This window comes from Garra rufa, chromosome 7 (genome assembly GCF_049309525.1).
Source record: "Garra rufa chromosome 7, GarRuf1.0, whole genome shotgun sequence".
Classification (NCBI taxonomy): Eukaryota; Metazoa; Chordata; class Actinopteri; order Cypriniformes; family Cyprinidae; genus Garra; species Garra rufa.
Genome location: NC_133367.1, coordinates 22,676,112 through 22,698,406, shown reverse-complemented (window position 1 = coordinate 22,698,406; position 22,295 = coordinate 22,676,112). Strand labels below are relative to the sequence as shown.

Below are 22,295 nucleotides of genomic sequence, written 5' to 3'. Positions count from 1 at the left end.
AGAGCCTATTAAATGGTGAAAATATTGGCTTTCAATTCTACTGTAATGTTGAATTGACATAAATAATATGTAAAACTGAGAAAATTTATTTAATAGAGACACTAGTAGCAGTACTGATATCAATACTTCATTAATAATAGGCTACTTGGTAAAAAGATGCCATTAAACACATTTAAAATATACTTTATGTTGTTTCTACCTTAATTTGGAGGTTCAGTGTGAAATTATGACAATATGAATATATAAATATGCGATTAATCATGGTTAATTACAGAAAAAAAAATTTTAATTGATTGACAGACAGCACTAATGTTAACCTTTTATAGATGTTGGTGTTGGTAATATTAGTTCATTTTAGTGAATATGCATTTCAATTTAATTGTATAGGCCCCCCTAGAAAGAGATCGGGACGGCCCCCACACCCTTGGCCCCCTTCAAATTTTCAGTTCGATAATCCGGCCCTCAAATGAATCTAATTGAATAGCCCTGATCTAGAGAGTCCAGAGAACTGCACTGCAGTGGTTTGATCGATAGGCAAAAAACCTAGAACTAGTTTGCAAAAGTAGGTTTTTAACATATTTGTGAATAATTAATGAACGATTTGATTGACCGCAATGGTTCTCGAGGCAAAGTTGTTCAGCACAAGGAGATCTATTAAATGATATGCATATGCATTGTGTGGATGTTAGCGCCAACTAGTGTCCGATTTCTTTCAAATTTCTTACAGACCTTTAGGGCCATGAGTCAAACATGATCGGCCTTTGTTAACCTTGTCTAATAGGTGCTCAAACTTTTTTGAGATATGCCAATGTCCTCATAGACCCTTATGGTACATTGGACAAAGATACTACATACCAATTCTCAGGTCCGTTGGACTAACGCTTGCGTAGTTATAGCTGTTTTTAAGTTTTTTTTCCATCTTATAGAGCCACCAAGTGGCAAAGCTGCACATTTTTTTTATTTGACCAAATATTGAGCTCATACATGGTTGTTCCGAGTTTAGTGAAGAAAAGTTATAGCCTTTTTAGTAAAAGTGGCCCCACCTCTTTCAAACTTGTTGGTGCCCCTTTGTGAACATGAGTCGAAAGTTTAACTTTTTTTGGATAATTATTGATATTTACTATCCAGGGAACATTTCTGCACCGGTTTGGTCCCGGTCGGGTGAAAAACCTAGGAATAGTTTGCAAAAGTAGGTTCTAGACAAATATTTGTTTTGATTGAGCCAAGGATTCCAATGATATTAGACAACTGAGTCTTCAACAAATGTTCTAGGAGTTGTGAGAGATTGCTTATTGTTTAGCAAACAGCTGAGTGTCTACATAAGTATAATAAATGTCTTGTGATTTGATAAGAGCAACGCAATAGCTTTAAATCAGAATAAAATGTATACAGGATAACAGGATTATGATTGATGGTTTCATATATTCAGAGCCCACGGCTGAGCTGGTCCAGAAGCTGATCCACTTTGTGCAACCTATTGAAAACAAAACTTAATTAATACATACAACAAATATTAAATTCAGATTTTTTTTTTTACCATATTTATCTGCATTAAGGATTCATTTAATTTAGATTTGGACCCAAAGCACAAATAGTTTACTGTGATTCTCATACCATCTTCGTGAAGTGTGTGGCACAGGCCAGACATGCCCGTTCTGGGGTGGCAGGACTGTTTAGCTGGAACGGACCGGTTAAACCTACATCTTTTCGGGCAGCGGTCACAGCATCTTTAATAGCGAAGAATACAGAACTGCCCAGAAACACAGTCGGCTCTCCGATTCCCTGAAACAAGATGATCAGCTTTAGTTTGCAGTGATGATACCTCTCGAACAGATCTGAAACACTAAAAATGGTATGAAATATCAAAATTAGAGTGCAGTATTAGGTTTGAATGCACTTAGATGTGAAGTGTCGGAGAAGAATACTTTTGAAGAATAGATGGCGTGAGGGTTGGATGAGCCGGGTAAAAGGTAGACGTTGAACTTCAGAGGGACGTCACAGAAGGACGGGATCTTGTACTGGCCTGGTCCACGCGTGTACAGAACACCAGACGGAGAAAACTTGAGCTCCTCCATGGTGTAGAGACCCAGACCCTGCATGAACGCTCCCTCAATCTAACAGAAAAGCATATATTATATGAGCAAATGCATATACATAATTATAACACAATGATTATGTTTAAAAGGAATGAAATTTATTTACTCCTGGACCTGACTCTAGAGGGAGCTAACACTCCTCATACTGGGCAATGGTGATTAATTACAAAAATATTAGCTAATAATGATGAGATACAGCTATTAATCACTGGTGCACATATTATATATTTTAAGATCAATTAAAAATGAATTTCTTGTAAGAGAGGAAACATCATAGAGATCATCTTACCTGACCAATGTCAATGGATGGATTTATACTTCTGCCGATATCAACAACGATATCAGTCCTCAAAGTCTATGAGGAAAAGACAGTATGTCAGATGAGTTTTACAGTAACTAGACAAATAGCAGAAAATGTACATCATTATATCTGGATTTACCCTGTACTCTCCGGTCAAACAGTCCAGCTCAACCTCACTGCAGCCCACCGCATACGTGAAGTAAGCATACGGCTTGCCTTCTTGCTTCTCCCAGTCCATGTCGAGATCCTGACCTCTGAAAACAGACAAAACGCTCATTAAGCATCAAACAAAACCTCAATGTTTTGTCTAGTTTTAAGCCTTAGATGATGCACTGAAGGTCACACTGTTGACAAACAACTACCACTCGACTTTAATGTTTCAAAGTACAATTGAAAAATACAAAAACACTCCTTTTAAATGACATTTGAGAGATTTACCTGTAGTATCCCGTGGCTGACAGACTGATCTTCTCCAAAAATGCTGTCGATATCTTTAAAGGCATGATTAAAAAAATAATTACAAAAATGAAATGCATGAATGTAAAATACATTTATATGAAATAAATAATTGAACATTGTCTGTAACACACGGCTTGGAGTAGCTTATTTTTATATAATAGAAGCAATAGTAATATAATAAAAAAACACCAATATTTAATAATAAACATATTTTTTTTTAATTTAATAAATACATTTGAACAAATATTACAAATTTTTAAATGCATCAATACAATATTAATTAAATAAATTACAATCAAAATAAATCTTTCACCAAATAATATGGTTCATTTATCTAACTGTAGATGATATTAATATATAGTTAGAAATACAAATCAAATAATGTGCAACTATCTCAGAATTGTATTGTACGAGAGCGTTCTAGTGCCATGTAAAAAAAAAAAAAAAAAAAAAAACTAAAATTACGAGTTTGGTCTAAATGTTTAGCCTGAATAAAGTTGAAATGTTTCGAGAATAAAGATTAAATGTTTTGAGAATACAGTCTAAATGTTTCAAGAACAAAGTTAAAATTCTAAGAATAAAATCTAAATGTTTTGAGAATAAAGTTGAAATTACAAGAATAAAGTCTAAATTATAAGAATAAAGTATAAATGTTTCGAGAATAAAGTCTTAATTACAAGAATAAAGTCTATATGTTTCGAAAATAAAGTGTAAATGTTTTAAGAATAAAGTCAAAATTATGAGAAAAAATTCGAAATGAGAATCAAGTTGAAATGTTTTGAGAATGAAGTCGAAATGTTTTGAGAACAAAAATCTAAATGTTTTGAGAACAGAGTCAAAATGTTTTGAGAATAAAGTTGAAATTTTTTGAGAATAAAGTCAAAATGTTTTGAGAACAAAAATCTAAATGTTTTGAGAATAAAGTCAAAATGTTTTGAGCATAGTCGAAATTAAGTCGAAATGATTTCAATTTATTCTCGCAATTTCAACTTTTTTCTTGAAATATTCAGACTTTATTCTCATATTGTAATATTGAACGTGGCCAATTCTTTATTTTTTTTAACTACGTGTACTATCCATACAAGGCATTTTAGCATAAACAACTGTACCCATCATTTTATTCTGAATCCAAGATAATAATTACTAGTTTGTCCACTTTACCCAGTTCTGCCATGTTCCCTTAGGATTCTTCTTTCTGATTGGTTCTAGTCTGTTATACAGTATTTGGCAGGCATCCTGCAAAAGTATGATTTGAACATCAAAAAACAGACATTAAAGCATAAAGTTTATATTACGTTTTACGATTTCTTCAAATTTGCCTATAGACGAAATAAATAAATCCTTCAAGATAAACCAATGTCGTCCAGACTGATCTGGCGCTTCAAAATCTGGTGTTCGATACCTTCACAGCCATTCCATTAGCATCAGTACCAAAGGATGCAGCAGATGGGCAGGTATTCGGGACGCACTGTGTGCTGGTCTCAGAGATGTGGATTAAAGAAGCAGGAATATTCAGCTCTCGACTCGCCACCTGTGAGAAAACAGCTGAGATCAGTCCAAAAACTATAAAACTTGATATTTTTAGATCTGTGCAGAAAAGCTGGAAGTGGTACCTGTTGGATTTTAGTGTGCACACCTTGGCCCATTTCTGTCCCACCATGGCTCACTAACACAGTCCCATCCTTATAAATATGCACCAGAGCGGCAGCCTTTGTTAGAAACACACAAATACACCACCAGATCATATGGAGTTCAGTTAAAATAGATAAAATAGACGTGAGTTGTAGGAGAATGTAACCTGGTTGAGGAAGCCCTCAGGAAACCCAATGCCATATTTAATGGGCACAATGGAGATTCCTCTCTTTCTGAAATGGTTCTGTTGGTTAAAGAGATCGACGGACTGCCGGCGCTGTCTGAAGTCAGCTTTTTCCATGCACTCCTTCCAACAGCGGACAAGATTCTCTGGATCAAACTCCATTTTGTAATGAGTGAGGGAAACTTCCTTATACATGTTTATCTCCCTGATCTGCAAAAATCAAATAAAAATGAGAGATGGAAAAAATAATGATGCAAATGGGCCAAGGGCAGAGATCTTTTTGAGACACTGACCTCTTCAGGCAGACGGCCAAGTTTGAGTGCAACATCATCAATCATATTCTCAACGACCAGCATGGACTGAGGCACACCGAATCCTCTGAACGCAGTGTTGGAGGGCAGGTTGGTCTTGCAGGCCGCCGATCGTCCACGCAGGTTTGAAATGTTATAGGCGTTATCGAGATGCAGGAGCATCTTCTCTGCCACCTGGAAAGTATAATATTAGAAGAGTAATACAGTATAAATTTCATACATTACATTTCTCACACAGGTGACCAAAGTAGGATCTTGATCTTCAGCAAATCATCTCACCAGTACAGATTCATCTGCTGCGTTTCCAGCGTTGGAGTAGTACTGGAAATCGGCTGCTGTTATCCTCCCGTTCTTCATAAAGCCTACCTGTTGGGGTCAAAACATGCATATAAAAGACTAAATATGCATTAATAAGAATAAGAATAAGAATTAATACAGATTAGATAATAAATATTCTAATAAAGCTAATAAATATCCACATAAAATGAGCGTTTAGAAAAGCACCAGCCTTATATTTTCCCCAAAGCGGGTCACGTCCTCCTGTTATCAGCATGTCCTCTCCTCTCTCTAAAACACATCGAACTGGATGTCCAGTCCTGGACAGAGAGAGAGAGAGTTGAGAAAGTCCTTTAATAAAAATAAAAATCTAAAATTTAAAAACAATAAAAATATTAAGATCGAATTAAAAGAAGAACTGTCAGTTGACTAGAAAAACAGTCAGGGACAGCCCTACTAACTTAAATAATTCATATTTGACATCCACTTTGAATAGTTGTGATGAATATATCGTTCTGATGTTTGTGTACAAATTATTTCGATTTACTTCCAAGCAGCGACAGCAGTGATGGAGGCCAAAATGGCGGTTTTGATGATTTTGCCTCCAAAGGCTCCGCCCAGTCGTTTAACGTGACAAGCAACACGATTGGACGGGATTCCCAGCGTCTCAGCTACTGACTCCTAAAACAGATTACAACAAAAAATATTGTTCTTGAACATGTTTATCTCCCTGTTCTGCAATAAAAATAATACGGCTTAACGTCTTTCCTCGTAATAATGAGACGTTTTAATGACGACATCTTGTTATCACAAGAAAAGATATCATTTTAATGAGAAAAAGATGTCATTTATACAACATAACATCTCATTATGATAAAAGATGTTGTTTTAACAAGAGATGTTGTTAAAACGACATAACCTGTTATTATGGGAAATTTTTTTGTTTTAATGACGACAACATCTCATTATTAGGTGAAAGCATGTCTTCTTAATGAAATTGTTTTAAATGACATAACATCTTATCACAAGAATAGAGGTTTTAACAAGAAAAGATGACGCTAAAATGACATATCTCGTTATTATGAGAAAAGATGTTGTTTTAATGAGAAAAATATGTTTTAATGGCATAGCATCTCATTATTACAAGAAAGGTTGCTGTTTTAAAACTCAGCCAACAAAAACTTTTTAAATGTTTTACTTTACATGTAATGAATCTAGAACATATTAAAGTTTCAGTTTTTGAAATAAGTTACAAACAAAACAAAAACATTTTTCCCCTTTTTTATGTATTTATGTTTTTTATGAAATTTTATGTTTTATTTATATGTAAATGTTGCATTTCATGTTGAAATCATGATTCCAGAGTCTGGAGAAAGACTGGAGAGCATCCAGTGTGAAGTTTCTGAAGTCAGTAATGATTTAAGGTGCTGTGACATCTGTTGGCGCTGGTCCACTGTGTTTTATCAAGTCCAAAGTCAATGCAGCCATCTACCAGGAGATTTTGGAGCACTTTATGCTTCCATCTGTTGACAAGCTTTATGTAGATGCTGATTTCCTTTTCCAGCAGAACTTTAGCACCTACCCACAGTGCCAAACCCACTTCAAGTGGTTTGCTGACCATGAATTTACTGTGCTTAATTGGCCAGCCAACATGCCTGACCTGAACCCCATTGAGAATCTATGGGATATTTTCAAGAGAAAGATGAGAAACAGTCGATCCAACAATATAGTAACTAGATGAAAGTTCAATAGTGCCTCAGCAGTGCCACAGGCTGATCACTTCCATGCCACACTTCACTGATGCTGTAATTTGTGCTAGGAGCAAATCATTTGGTGTAATATGTGCTGCCGATCAAGTATTGAGTGCATAAATTAACATAATTTAAAGAACTTGAACTTTTCCTGATTTTTGACTTTCATGCTTTCATGATTAAGCTCTAATCTTTAAAATTAAAACAAACAAACAAATAAATAATCTACAATATATGAAAGTTTCAGTTTTTGAAATAAGTTACAAAAAAATAAAAATAAACTTGTTTAGATGCACCTGTAGCTAATTTATTTAATGCCATTCTTGGGCACATACATACCTGTGCTAATGTTGGGTGCTGGGTGGATAAATAAACTTTCATCTCCTTCTCTTCCCCAACTGGAATGACCAGAAAACTCTGTGTTTCCAAATAGAAATGCTCCTGTCCTCCAATCCGAATCTCTCCTGTGAAACAAGCAGAACCATGTTATAAAACATGAATGAGGTTATCAAAAAGGAAGTGTGCAATCTTACCTTCATACATTTGTTCAGCCTCCCTCAAACCCTTTTCCACATCTCCTCGCTCAATTGTTCTCCTAGGCAGGAAGAAAGACTCTTTCTCGATGGCCTCCTAAAAACAAGATCCAAAAGCAACTCTATAAGAATAGAATTTTACATGCAAGCCGAGAATAAATATGAAAGCAGCAGATTATTTCCTCTCACCTCCACAGTGAAGATGCGATCCTGCAGATCTTCGTAGCTGATCTTCACCGCTGCCGCCCCTCGCTTAGCATGTGCTTTGGAATCTGCGACCACAGCGCAAACCATCTGACCAACACAAGTCACCTGAGGACGCAGAAGAGCAAATTTTGTGGTATTTTAGCACATAATTAACATGCATACTGCAAACTTAATTTATTCATTAATCACAGACCTCATCTTCAGCCAGAACTTCTTCATCATATCCTGAGAAGTGTCTGAATTTTTTGCCTGGTATGTCTTTAGCAGTGATCACGTCCACCACACCGGGCAGCTTCAAAGCTTCACTAAAGTCAATATGACTGTGACGGCAAGAAAATACAGTCGTTTAGAGGTGAAGTTACTCATTTGTTCCATTGATGGGTTCAATTAGGTGCTAAAGTAATGAGCATCCATTGCTTATGTCTGTTGGCATATGAGATCACATCATTACATGATAGCTGATGCTCAAGTCTCCATAATAAATAAATCACTGAACTGAAGGCTATATTCATGACAACAAACACAATAAATAAATAAAATAATTAAAATGTCTGAATGTGTCTTTTACATGATCTTGGCGTGTGGCCTGGAGCTTGTCACGATCACGAGGAAAAGTTCACCGTCAATATGCGGTAGGTCATCACAGTAGACGGCCTCTCCTGTAGCTTGACTCAGAGCTGACCGGTGCATCATGGGTCGACCCACCGGATCTTGAGCCGACTGACCCTCCAAGACATTCTGCACACATAAAACACACACTACCTGTTGCTTACCTTCTAAAAGTTCAGAGCTTTTGCTTTTTGCTGGCTTTTAATTGAAAAGGTAAACAGATAAGCCAAGAAATAAGGGGCAGAGAGAACAGAAACTGGTTTGGGAATGTTGCAGGCAGGATTTGAACACAAATTTCCCATTTGAGCACCGTGAGATCATAATTTTGTCCAGCATAGAGATTTTATTGACAGCTACTTTAAAAACCCACTTTGGAAGACCATATAGCCCTACCTGAAACTCTTGGTATCCAGGCTGGATTTGTTTAGGAAGAGGTTGAATTGCACTTTGCATCTTTTGGGGTATTTCCCTCTGAATCACATCCTGTAAAAAGACACACACACATATAACAAACAAATCGAAATGCCATGTGAAAATGATTTTCTAAAGTGATTCATACCTTTTCATTCAAGTATTGGAGGACAAGCAGGTTGAATTTAAAAAGCAAGCTCAAGGTCAGGGATTTGCGGAAATCCACTTTCCCACCTGGAGCTGATGGTCCAAGTTTGATTTCATCAACCAGTGTGCTGTACGCATCGCTTAAAGTCGCCTCCTCCCAAGGCCTTCAAGAACAAATTAAGTTAAAGCACAAAAACAACACAAAGTATTACACAACCTAACCTTTACTCCAATTTGAAAAGAAAAGCAACTCCAAAACCACAAGTTCATGTCCCACCTTCCTACAATCTGTTGGCACGTGTAGTCAGCACTGATGATAGTGGCTCCTACTCCTCCAAAATAAATACTGATCTCCTTCACTACATTTGAGTTCTCGTTGAACCAAACACGCATCCCAGCATTCACCGTTGCTAATGCACTCTCCTTACGTGGAGCGTGTCGGAAGGCATGAACAATCTCGTTCTGGCAAAAAAAAAAACATGATTTAGTATGGACTCTCTGCACAAGCATTGAGTCGAACTTCCAGCTATCTCCAGAAGTCGGGATACTAGTTTCCGATTTACTTTTGCGTCACCCAAAATGTCAGTAAATTTCAGCATCCCAACTTCTGGAGACAGCGGAAGTTTCACGCTATGCTTGTGAACAGAGTCCAGTTTACTTTAGCTGGTTTACAGTTTACTTTTGCATCACCCAAAATGTCAGTAGGGCGACGCAAATGTAAACCAGAAACTAGTATTCTGACTTCTGGAGATAACAAAATTGTGACGCTACAGTTGTACACAGAGTCCAGCTTACTTTAGCTAGTTACTGGTCTATTTTTGGGTCACCCAAAATGTCAGTAGGGTGACATGAAAGTAAACCAGAAACTAGTATTCCAACCTCTGGAGACATTGGAAATTTGTTGCTATACTTGTGCACAGAGTCCGGTTTACTTTAGCTAGTTTCCATTTTACTTTTGCATTACCCAAAATGTCAGTCAGGTGGCACAAAAGTAAACCGGAAACTAGTATCCCGACTTCTGAAGACAGCGAAATTTCAGCGCTACACTTTTGCACAAAGTAAGGTTTATTTTATGATGTTTTATTAACAAGGTTTGGGAGGAGCACGATCAGATAATCAACCTGGCCCATCTGGAGCTTATCAGCCAATCACCTTAAAGGTTGTATCAGCGATTCTAGGCTGAAACATAAAGTGTCACTTTCAGCTGACCTTTCTTCACGATCCGCTCGCTGCCTGCCCCATAAATTGTCTGTAAAAAAAAAAAACGTGTCTCTGTGGTCAGCCTAGGGTCCGAGATATGCCAAAAAAAACAATCGGTGCTACCAACGATTCCACAGCAAAACAAACAGTGTTCCAACCAATCACCGTCAGGGGGTTGGTGTTGTGGACTTTCGTACTGGTGCAGGGATGTGAGGGAGGCAGCGGAAAGTCCACAACACCAACCCCCTGACGGTGATTGGTTGGAACACTGTTTGTTTGTTTTTATTTTTTACAGACAATTTATGGGGCAGGCAGTGAGCGGATCGTGAAGAAAGGTCAGCTGAAAGTGACACTTTATGTTTCAGGCTTGAAATCGCTGATGCAACCTTTAACAAGCACAAGTCGTATATAAATACAGCCAGATCACCTCTGTTCCACAACGGTTTCCCAGGTTTTCCCTCCACCCCAACGCCTCACTCTCCATTTTTTTTATCACAGTTTTGGGATTGGGGGGGGGGGGTGTTCTCTGGGTTCGGGCTCCATCCTGAGCTTGGAGCCCTCCCCCTGGACAGCACGCAAGCTTACTAAATTGCCCTATCACATAATATGAGAGTGCAAACTTGTAAAAAGCTAGTTTCTGGTTTATTTTCATGTCAACCCCGAGTCTGGTTTACTTTAGCTAGTTTCCAGTTGACTTTTCCAGTTTACTTTTCACATCACCCAAAATGTCAGTAGGGCCAGCGAAAGTAAACCGGAAACTAGTATCCCGACTTCTGGAGACAGCAGAAGTTCGACACTGCGCTTGTGCACAGAGTAAGGTTTACTTTCGCACCGCCCAAAATGTCAGTAGGGCGACGTGACAGTAAACCGGAAACTAGTACCCCGAGTCTGGTTTACTTTAGCTAGTTTCCAGTTGACTTTTCAATAGTATCCTGACTTCTGGAGACAGCAGAAGTTCGGTTTACTTTAGATAGTTTCTGGTCTACTTTTACATCAACCAAAATGTCAGTAGGGTAGTTTCAGTAAACTAGTTTCCCGACTTCTGGAGACAACAGAAATTCGACACTACGCTTGTGCACAGAGTAAGGTTTACTTTTGCTAGTTTCCGGTTTACTATCGCGTCACCCAAAATGTCAGTAGGGCGACATGAAAGTAAACCAGAAACTAGTATCCCGACTTCTGGAGACAGCGGAAGTTCATCACTACGCTTGTGCAAAGAGTAAGGTTTACTTTCGCATCGCCCAAAATGTCAGTAGGACAGTAATGTCAGTAGTAAATCGGAAACTAGTATCCCGACTTCTGGAGATAGCGGAAGTTTGATGCTATGCTTGTGCACAGAGTAAGGTTTCCTTTTGCTAGTTTCTGGTTTACTTTCGTGTCACTCAAAATGTCAGTAGGGCCACGCAAAAGTAAACCGGAAACTAGCATCCCGACTTCTGGAGACAGTGGAAGTTCATCGCTACGCTTGTGCACAGAGTAAGGTTTACTTTCACTAGTTTCCGGTTTACTTTTGCATCACCCAAAATGTCAGTAGGGCCACGCAAAAGTAAACCGGAAACTTCCAGCTTACTTTTGCTTCACCCAAAATGTCAGTAGGGTAGTTTCAGTAAACTAGTTTACCGACATCTGGAGACAGCGGAAATTCTACACTATGCTTGTGCACAGAGGTTTACTTTTGCTAGTTTCCGCTTTACTATCGCGTCACCCAAAATGTCAGTAGGGCGACGTGAAAGTAAACCGGAAACTAGTATCCTGACTTCTGGAGACAGCGGAAGTTCGATGCTATGCTTGTGCACAGAGTCAGGTTTACTTTAGCTAGTTTCTGGTTTACTTTCGCGTCAACCAAAATGTCAGTAGGGTAGTTTCAGTAAACTGGAAACTAGTATCCCGACTTCTGGAGACAGCGGAAGTTTGCCGCTACGCTTGTGCACGGAGTAAGGTTTACTTTCGCGTCACCCAAAATGTCAGTAGGGCGACGCGAAAGTAAACGGGAAACTAGTATCCCAACTTCTGGAGACAGCGGAAGTTTGCCGCTACGCTTGTGCACGGAGTAAGGTTTACTTTCGCGTCACCCAAAATGTCAGTAGGGCGACGCGAAAGTAAACCGGAAACTAGTATCCCAACTTCTGGAGACAGCGGAAGTTCGATGCTATGCTTGTGCACAGAGTCAGGTTTACTTTAGCTAGTTTCTGGTTTACTTTCGCGTCAACCAAAATGTCATTAGGGTAGTTTCAGTAAACTGGAAACTAGTATCCCGACTTCTGGAGACAGCGGAAGTTTGCCGCTACGCTTGTGCACAGAGTAAGGTTTACTTTCGCATCGCCCAAAATGTCAGTAGGGCGACGCGAAAGTAAACTGGAAACTAGTATCCCGACTTCTGGAGACAGCGGAAGTTTGCCGCTACGCTTGTGCACAGAGTAAGGTTTACTTTCGCGTCACCCAAAATGTCAGTAGGGCGACGCGTAAGTAAACCGGAAACTAGTATCCCAACTTCTGGAGACAGTGGTTGTTTTCCACTATGCTTGTGCACAGAGTCCATTGGGCTACTGAATTTTTGCTAACAAAAACTAGTTGATTGTTAATTTCTTACCGGTCTTGTGGCTGGAATGAAAACGGACAACACTATCTCACTTGGCTTTAGAATTGTCTTTGCAAATCCAAGGAAAAAATCTTTATCAATAGGTACTCTCCTTCGTCCATCTGTAATGGATATTTAGGTAGAAAAGTGAGACGCCTCTCTCAGTAGTTTCAGCTGTGCTCTGTAGTGTGAAATATTAAACATAATCTAGAACAGAACAATACATTATAAATTATATAGGAAGTTGGGTTACCTTTAGAAAGAGCCACTAGAGTGCATCTTCCAGCAGCTAAAACAGGGGTCAGGTCAGAGTTTGGAAATGCGCTTGCTATATTGCCACCTAGTGTCTACATACATTAACAAATATAAAAAATAATGTAAATAAACAAAATAAAAACAAATTCACATTTAGAGTTTTGTCCTTCTCAGCCAAGAATATAAGCAATGCAATTTTAGTTTAAATAAGGTCAAAATTAACTTTTGGCAAAGAGCTCACAAGACTGAGAGATATTTGTTTGTGTTGCAAAACTAATGAGGTGCGTTCAAGGTCTGTTTACACTTACAGCCACGTTTCGGATCTGTTGTCCACTCACAAGGTTTATCTGCTGCAGCAGAGCCCGAAACATGTGCGTGTTTTCCGTTGGGAAATCATTTATATTTTTCTCCAACTCACTCTCCAGAACTGTCATACTGCATCCCGCTCCAACACACACACCTACAAATACAAACTATTCATTAACATTAACTGAAATTTAAGTTAAAGTACTAAAAATCTGAAACAATAAAACTATATAGAAATATTAAAAAAATAATAATAATAAAAAATGTAAATTAATAACACTTGTGAACAGCAAAATTCCCTGTTATGCAAACACACACATACCCTCTGATTTATGGGTAACCTTGAACAGTTCTGGCACTCGTGTTGGTGATATTATTACCGGATGGAAGATACCTTTGAACTTCATATCCAGACCTATAAAATGAAATTAAATAGATAAAATTAAATGAAGCATAATATAATATAATATAATATAATATAATATAATATAATATAATATAATATAATATAATATAATATAATATAATTAAAAATGTAATAAAAATAAATAAATACAATTAAATTAAATTGTATGAAATGAATGTAAATAAAATAAATTAAATTAAATTAAATAATTAGAAATTATTTGAAATGAAATGACATGAAATTAAATTAAATTTAATTAATTAAATAAAATGAAATGCAAATAAACGAAATAAAATTACATGAAATTATATGAAATAAAATAAATGAAATGAAATAAAATATTCTTAAATAATTAAATTAAATAAAATTAATTAAATTAAATAACCCTAACTCTAAGTACATACAATAAATAAAATGAAATAAATTGAAATAAATTTAATTTAATTTAATTTAAATAAAAATACATGAAAGAAAATTAAATTAAATTAATTAAAATTTTAATTAAATTACATGAAATTAATACAATAAATAAAAATAAGTTAAATAAAATTACATGACATGACATGAAATAAATAAAATGTAGGAAAAAATACAAAATAAAAATAAATAAAATAAAATAAAAAATGAAATGCGATGAAATAAAATTACATGAAATAAAATAAAATATTCTAAAATACAATAAAATAAATTAAAATGAAAGGAAATTAAATAAAAAATGCTATAAAAATCAAATTACGTGAAATAAATAAAATGAAATAAAATATATGAAATGAAATCAATAAAATAAAATATATGAAATGAAATAAAATTACATAAAATGCAATGCAATGAAATAAAATAAATGAAATAAAATTACATGAAATAAAATGAAATTAAATAAAATGAAATAGAATGAAATGAAATAAAATTGAATACAATTAAATACAATATAATAACATAAAATACAAAATAATAAATAAAACTAAATAAAATACCACATTTGTCAGTGAGATAAATAAAATATATATTAAAGTGGCTGATGCCAAATTGTCAGTCAAAAACACACTGGAGTTTATTAGGTTTGGCCTAATTGGCCCATACACAACCTATGTTGGTGTTGCCCATGACAAGAGGGGCTTGTGGGTAATCAGTCTTCAGCTGCAGCAGCTCATCTAGAGATCCAGGGCTGATCCAGGTCATTCTCTCCCCACAAAACCTCTGAGTTTTCTGATCCTTGACCTCTGCCAATCTCTAAACACCAAAAAGCAGCATAGACCATGATTACACAACAAACAAATGTGCTGCGTAGCTGATAACGGCATTTGAACTTCTGACAGACAGCCTAAAATAGAATTAATAACAAACTAGAACTGAATGGTGGCCTTAAACCTTGTGAAAGACCTTACTTAAACATTAAACTTAATTTCAAATCTTGTAGTCATCATTACATATACACTAAAGCAGGGGTGCCCAAACCCGGTCCTGGAGGGCTGATTTAAAGTGAAGTCACATTAAATTTGTGAACAAATTGACAAACCATGAGCTCAGGGGGAAAGATCAGATCCTGGGTTGGGTCGAGGGGAAGCAGGTCGTCTTTACTAAACAGTCCTGGTTGACCCTAATAAAGACAAAAATAACATGAAAATATTGAACAGAATGAAGTAACCTAAGAGGAAGAAGTTGAAGTCGAAGAAATCGAAGATGGAAAAAGTCAAAAAAGAAGAAATCGAAGAGGCCTTAGAAGAAAAAAAAATCTAAGAAATCAAAGAAGCTAATATTGAAGAGATTGAAGTACTCTAAGATGAAAAAGAAGTAGAAATCGAGGAAATAGAAAATGGAAAAAGTCAAAGAAGAAATCAAAGAGGACTTCCAAGATAATATTGAAGAGATCGAAGCAGTCTAAGAAGTTGAAATCGAATTAAGTCGAAGAGGGAAAAATCGAAATAGAAGTTAAAGAAGTCAAAGTGGAAAAAGTCAAAAGAGAAAAAATCTAAGAGGCAAGAGACAAAGAAAACAAAGATAAACAAAAACTAAAGAAAATGAAGTAGCCTAAGAAGAAGTCCAAATCAAAGAAATCGAAGATGGAAGAAGTCAGAGAAGAAGAAATTGAAGAAGACAATACTGAATAGATTGAAGTAGTCTAAGACGAAAAAGAAGCCCAAATTGAATAAATAAATATTGAACAGAATGAATTAGCCTAACAGGATACAGTCAAAATCAAAGAAATCGAAGATGGAAAAAGTTGAAGAAGAAATTGAAAAGGCCTAAGAAGAAAAAAAATCAAAGAAGACAATATTGAAGAGACTAAAGTAGTCTAAGATGAAAAAAAAGTCGAAATCGAATAAGTTGAAGAGGTAAAAATTTAAATAATAATCAAAGAAGTCAAAGTGGAAAAAGTCAAATAAGAAGAAATCAAAGAGGACTTAGAAAATAAATCAAAGAAATCGAAGAAGAAAAATAAAAGAAGTTAAAACAGTCTACAAAGAAAAAGTCGATACAATAACAATAAAAGGAGTCAAAGAAGTTGAAGTTGAAATTGAAGTCCAAGAAGTTGAAGTGGAAAAAGTCAAAGAAGAAATCGAAGAAGACAATACTGAAGAGATTGAAGCAGTCTCAGATGAAAAAGAAGTTGAAGTCGAATAAGCTGAAGAAGGAAAAACCGAAACAGAAGTCAAAAAAGTGGAAAAAGTCAAAGAAGAAAAATCTAAGAGGCAAGAGACAAAGAAAACAAAGATGAAAATATTGAAGAAAAAAGCAGCCTAAGAGGAAGAAGTCTAAATCGAAGATGGAAGAAGTCAGAGAAGAAGAAATTGAAAAGGACTTAGAAAAAAAAATCGAAGAAATCAAAGTAATCAATACTGAAAAGACTGAAGTAGTCTAAGATAAAAAGAAGAAGTTGAAATAGAATACAAAAATATTGAACAGAATGAATTAGCCTAACAGGAAATCATCAAGTCAAAATCGAAGAAATCGAAGATCAAAAAGTTGAAGAAATCGAAGAGGACTTAGAAGACAAAAAATCCAAGAAAACAATCCTGAAGAGACTGAAGTAGTCTAAGATGAAAAAGAAGTTGAAATTGAATAAGTTGAAGAGGGAAAAATTGAAATAGAAGTCAAGTGGAAAAAGTCAAAGAAGAAGAAATCAAAGAGGACTTGGAAAAAAAAATCAAAGAAATCAAAAAATAAAAATAAAAGAAGTCAAAACTGGCTACGAGGAAAAAGTTGATAAAGTTAAAATAAAAAAATCTAAGGCAAGAGACGAATGAAGACGAATAAAGGTCAAAGAAGTCGAAGTGGAAAAAATCAAAGAAGAAAAAATCAAAGAGGACTTAGAAGAAAAAAATCTAAGAAGTCAAAGAAGAAACATTAAAGAAGTCAAAATAGTCTACAAGAAGAAGTCAATAAAGTCAAAACAGAAGAAGTCGAAGAAGTAAAAGTGGAAGTAGTTGAAAAAGAAATAAATCGAAGAAGACAATATTGAAGAGACTAAAGTAGTCTAAGAAGAAGTCAAAATCGAAGAATTTGGAGATGGGAAAAAGTCAATGAGTCCAAGTGTAAAAAGTCAAAGAATAAGAGATCGAAGAGATAGAAGAAGTCGAAGAAGAAAAATTTAAGAAGTTAAAACAGTCTATGAGGAAGAAGTCTATTGCTATTTCTGTTTTCTATTCTTTTTTTCTCTTATTTGTTTACTGACTGTTCACTTGTCAATTATAATGCTTGAAATGTATAAGTTAGGCTAGTAGTTTTTACCATAGCACTGAAAAAGTATTTAAAGTGTTTTTTGAGATGGTTCCTAACCATCAGCTGTATCCTAATGTAGCGATCCAGAGCGGGTAGACTGTGGGCCTGTAGAGCAATAGTGTTTGTGTAGGGTGCCATGACTTTGCTCTAGATATTGGCATTTGCTATTGACCCAGATGTTGATTTATGCAATGAAAAGTTTCTTGCAAATGAAACATTAACTAAAGAATTACACAAGTCTTGACTAAAGACTATTAAAGGGATAGTTCACCCAAAAATGAAAATTCAGTTATAATTACTCACCCTCATGTTGTTCCAAACCCGTAAGACCTTAGTTCAATCTCAGAACACAAATTAAGATATTTTTGATGAAATCCAAGAGGTTTCTGACCCTGCAACGCAACTACAACAATCAAGGCCCAGAAAGGTGGGAAGGACATTATTACAATAATCCATGTGACGTCAGTGGATCAACCGTAAAGGTTCCAAAGCTACAAGAATACTTTTTGTGCGTAAGAAACAATACTACTTTATTCAACAATTTTAACAATGTCCTTACTACCTTTCTGGGCTTTGAAAGTTTCAGCTGCACTGCTGTCATTTTCATTTTTGGATGAACTATCCCTTTCATGGAAAAGGAATGAAAAAACTCACATTCTCTGTGGGCTTCACAGATTCATTTTCATTGGCCACATTGCGTCCACTGCCATTTAACTGACAACAGTTTTCACTCTATAAAAATAACAGAAAATTGTCTTGTTATTCGATATGATTAAGTATCATAAATGTACAAAAAACAATTAAATAATAATAATTAAAAAAAAACAATCTAATTATGGTTGAATCCGGACGTTTACCTCACAGAAGGTTCTGTAGCCGTCAACGATGGGCCGGTACCCTGTGCATCTGCATAAGTTTCCTGCGATGGAAACATTCATGATTGATCAAAGCCTTATTATAGTTTTTATGTATTTAAGATGCCATTTGTGTCGCTGTACCAGCAAGACCCTTAGTCACGTCCTCCAAGGTGGGCTGTGGGTTGTTTCTCAGTAATGTGTACATGGTCATCACCATCCCAGGAGTACAAAACCCACACTGAGACCCATGAGCCTTTGCAATACGTTCCTGATGAAGCAAACATTCTGTCAATGATGCATGAAAGTGTCCACAATTCTATTTTGGCTGTAAATTAACTTCATGATCTGTATCTCATAATCTGGATTGGGCATAATATAGATCCTAATGTGAATCTGTTACCTGGACTGGGTGTAATTTGGTTTTGGTGCTTCCGATGCCTTCAACGGTCGTCACCGCTGCTCCGTGAAGTTGGCACACAGGAAACAGACAAGCATTGATGGACGAATGACTGGCCAGTGAAGAAACAAGCATTTGACAGATTTATTATCAAATTTGAATAACAAAATCTGATCAATAATGTTTGAGGTAGAATCTGGATTCACAAGTGGGAAAGTGGGAGAAAAGCTGGCATTGTGGGGTCAGATGGGTACATAAAAAAATACAAATATAATAAAAGTGAGAAGAGACAGTGAATGAAATACTTGATGTTCTTGGTCTGAGGGTCGTATCTGGACACCATGACGGTACAGGCTCCACATCCTCCTCCACCACAGCCGTACTTAGTGCCCGTCAACCGCACTACACACAAAAAGAGATTAGAAACGCAAAACTAAACCAAAGTTAAATATACAGTTATAGTCAAATGTTTTCATACACCTTGCAGAATCTGCAAACAGTGGATTATTTTACCAAAATAAGAGGGATCATACAATGCATGTTATTTTTTGATTTAATACTGACCTGAATAAGATATTTCACATAAAAGACGTTCACATATAGTCCACAAGAGAAAATAATAGCTGAATTTATAAAAATGACCCTGTTTTGTTTTTTGAGTAATAATAGTTCACGAGTCCCTTGTTTGATCTCGCTGTTCTTCAGAAAAATCCTTTAGGTCCCACAAATTCTTTGGCTTTTCAGCATTTTTGTCTATTTGAACCCTTTTCAACAATGAGTTTGAGATCCATCTTTTTACACTAAGGAAAACTGAGGGACTCATATGCAATTATTACAGAAGGTTTAAATTCTCACTGATGCTTCAGAAGGAAAAACAATGCATTAAGAGCTGGGGGGGGGGGGGGTGAAAACTTTTTGAATTTAAGGTCAGGGTAAATTTAACTTATTTCGTCTTCTGGGGAACATGTAAGTATCTTATGTAGCTTCTGAAGGGCAGTACTAAATTAACAAAATGTGATATTTAAGTAAAATAAGAAAATTGTACACGTCAAATCTGTTCAAAAGTTTACACCCCGGACATTTTTTTTTTTCGTCTGAAGCATCAGTGAGCGTTTGAACCTTCTGTAATATTTGCATATGAGTCCCTCAGTTGTCCCCGGTGTGAAAGGATGGATCTCAAAATCATGCAGTCATTGTTGGAAAGGAATACAAATACACAAAAATGCTAAAAAGAAATAAAAAAAAAAATCTGTGGGACCTGAAGGACTTTTCTGAAGAACAGTGGGCAGTTTACCTGTTCAGGACAAACAAGGAACTCTTAACAACTATCACTATTAAATAGAGAGAGAGTTACCTTGATATAGAACACATGTAGCATAATAACCCTCTATGAGTAATTCTTTATATAATAAAAAGTGTAAAACCATACATTTCTTCCTCAGGTAAGACAGCAACATAGTCTCGGGGTCTGGATTCTCCTCAATTATCTGTTAAGCATAAACAAAACAAAACACATTCAGTTTACGCTGGTTATTTTAAATGTCTTTAAACCAATGAACTTTATCTTTATTATGCACTATGCATTACTATAAGGACTAAACTTGACTTAAATCTTCACTAACAACATTTACAACAAACACATTACACATCACAAAGAAATAAGCACCTTTTTCCCATTGACATAGAAAACCAGTCCATCGTTCCTGGTTTGTTCAGCCATTCTCTCCAAGTTTATGTCCAACACAAAGAAGATGAAGCAAATCTGCAGATTAGATCCCCTCTGAGATCTCCACCAAAACTGAGGGAAGTTTTCTGCATAGTGCTTACATGTATGGAAAACTAGTTGATGGGGAATTAAAGGCGGATCTTATCTGACTGGAAGTTCAGCAGGACACAAGTAGTTCACACGCTCACACGGTGTATTTCTCACGCTGAGAGATAGGCATACATACAGAGGGAAGTTCCTTCTTCATTGCTGCCTTCAGTTATAAAGAGTTAAACGCTACACCAGGGCTCTCAAGTGTCACGCATTGAGCGTGACAGTCACTCATTTCGGTCTATTGTCACGCACTCCCGCCACACATTGTATTTCTCACGCAGAAAAAACTATTTATAATATATTTAATATACCGCAGCGCCCAACATTTCTCTGGCCGCGCCGCTCTCGCTATGGAACCGGCAGGATTCAAGCGCGTCTCCCCTGGAGTTCTTAGTCGAGCCTGCCACTTATCAGCCAATCAAAAAAAAGAAATAGGCTACACAATAGCCAATCAGAAAATAGCACTATTGTATCTGGGTAAGATTTAACGCAACAACCAATGAAAAAAAGCATCCTGAAATTGTTCACCATCTTCCTCGTTCACCCACAGAGGAAACCACTGGAGCCCCGAGCATCACTTTGAGCACAAAGTAAGTAATGATCTCCTGTTACAGAAATTCACAACTTGTTTAACACAAACAATATTATGACAACTTGACTGCTGTTAGAGAATGTTTCCCAGATAATTAACATCAGTTTTTCATGAGTGTCTGTTACTTAGCCAACCGTTTTACAGCCTGTTCACTGACAACATCTGCTCAGAACAAGTATGGATAAACTCCCGTTGAAAGGTGCTCTCCTGAAGCATGCAAGATTTATTGATGTGCAGCTAAGAGCTGAGTGTGGGGTTGAAGATGCCCTATACTTTGTAGACAGGCAAGGGTTTTCACACACTGATTATATATTTTAAGTTTAATGGTCATGATCACAAAATAAATCTGTCTCTCACTGTATTCTAATCAGTCTTGTACACATGTGCTCTTAAGATTTCAGGAACTCCTTCCTTTTCAAGACCCAAAGGAACAAGACCAAGTAAGTGAGGAGTTTATGGAGTACCAACTCATGGACATTGCCTTGCCCCAGGACCCAACAGTCTTTGATGTTGAGGAGTTTTGGGGAAGAATGTCCACAATAAAGAACAAGGTAAGAAATACTTGGCACACAACATGACTTGCTCATTAGTAATTACGATGAAGGGAAAATATTTGAGAAATAGGGGCCCCTGGTCCCTTTTTTCAAAGATGACCGGCTTGAACCAATTTGGGAGGCTATCAAAGATCGCAGCCTTGGTTTTAGTGCTTCCACATTCTAATGCTGATGCCGAGAGGGTATTTTCGATGGTTGGTTTGAACAAAACCTCAACACGAAACAGCTTGTCTCTGGACGGGACATTGTCCTCAATCATGACCCTGAAAATGGCTGGGCTTGAGCCGAATTGTTTCAAATGGGAGCCAACACCACAAATGAAAAAGGAGTCCAAAAAGGCAACGAACACTTACAACAAACAACACCAGTCATAATCTCTCTCTCTCTCTCTCTCTCTCTCTCTCTCTCTCTCTCACACACACACACACACACACACACACACTCGCACTCATACACACACACACAAAAATTGAATAAACACTTTGTATTTGGTTAAATTGTCAGTGTAGTGTGTCAAATATCTTCTTACGGAAGTCTGAGCATTTATTAATATTAACAACAAAAACACTAATAATAATATTATTATTGGGACACTCCCATCCATACCCCCGGGTGGGGGGGGGATGGGGGGGTTGAGATGTCACTCTTGCCTTTCTTCAAAACTTGAGAGCCCTGCTACACACTAGTCAATCAG

General features: G+C 36.5%; 1 protein-coding gene across 1 annotated transcript; it reads right to left on the bottom strand.

The window, feature by feature from the left end:
* Nucleotides 1-936: 936 nt before the first annotated feature.
* On the bottom strand, nucleotides 937-20,457 carry aox6 (aldehyde oxidase 6). Its single transcript, XM_073843889.1, has 35 exons — nucleotides 20,303-20,457; nucleotides 20,066-20,123; nucleotides 18,942-19,038; nucleotides 18,640-18,748; nucleotides 18,381-18,507; nucleotides 18,240-18,301; nucleotides 18,037-18,114; nucleotides 15,179-15,259; nucleotides 14,748-14,892; nucleotides 13,579-13,671; nucleotides 13,259-13,410; nucleotides 12,949-13,042; nucleotides 12,708-12,817; nucleotides 9,195-9,379; nucleotides 8,919-9,081; nucleotides 8,753-8,842; nucleotides 8,319-8,488; nucleotides 7,944-8,070; nucleotides 7,733-7,855; nucleotides 7,544-7,640; nucleotides 7,350-7,474; nucleotides 5,807-5,940; nucleotides 5,488-5,579; nucleotides 5,263-5,345; nucleotides 4,966-5,157; nucleotides 4,655-4,882; nucleotides 4,470-4,565; nucleotides 4,259-4,387; nucleotides 4,018-4,092; nucleotides 2,836-2,888; nucleotides 2,537-2,651; nucleotides 2,386-2,451; nucleotides 1,926-2,114; nucleotides 1,615-1,782; nucleotides 937-1,474 (listed from the first exon to the last, which is right to left on the bottom strand). Exons 1-35 carry the CDS (start codon nucleotides 20,354-20,356, stop codon nucleotides 1,418-1,420), a joined length of 4,017 nt encoding a protein of 1,338 aa, XP_073699990.1. The 5' UTR covers nucleotides 20,357-20,457; the 3' UTR covers nucleotides 937-1,417.
* Between the last annotated feature and the right edge of the window lie 1,838 nt (nucleotides 20,458-22,295).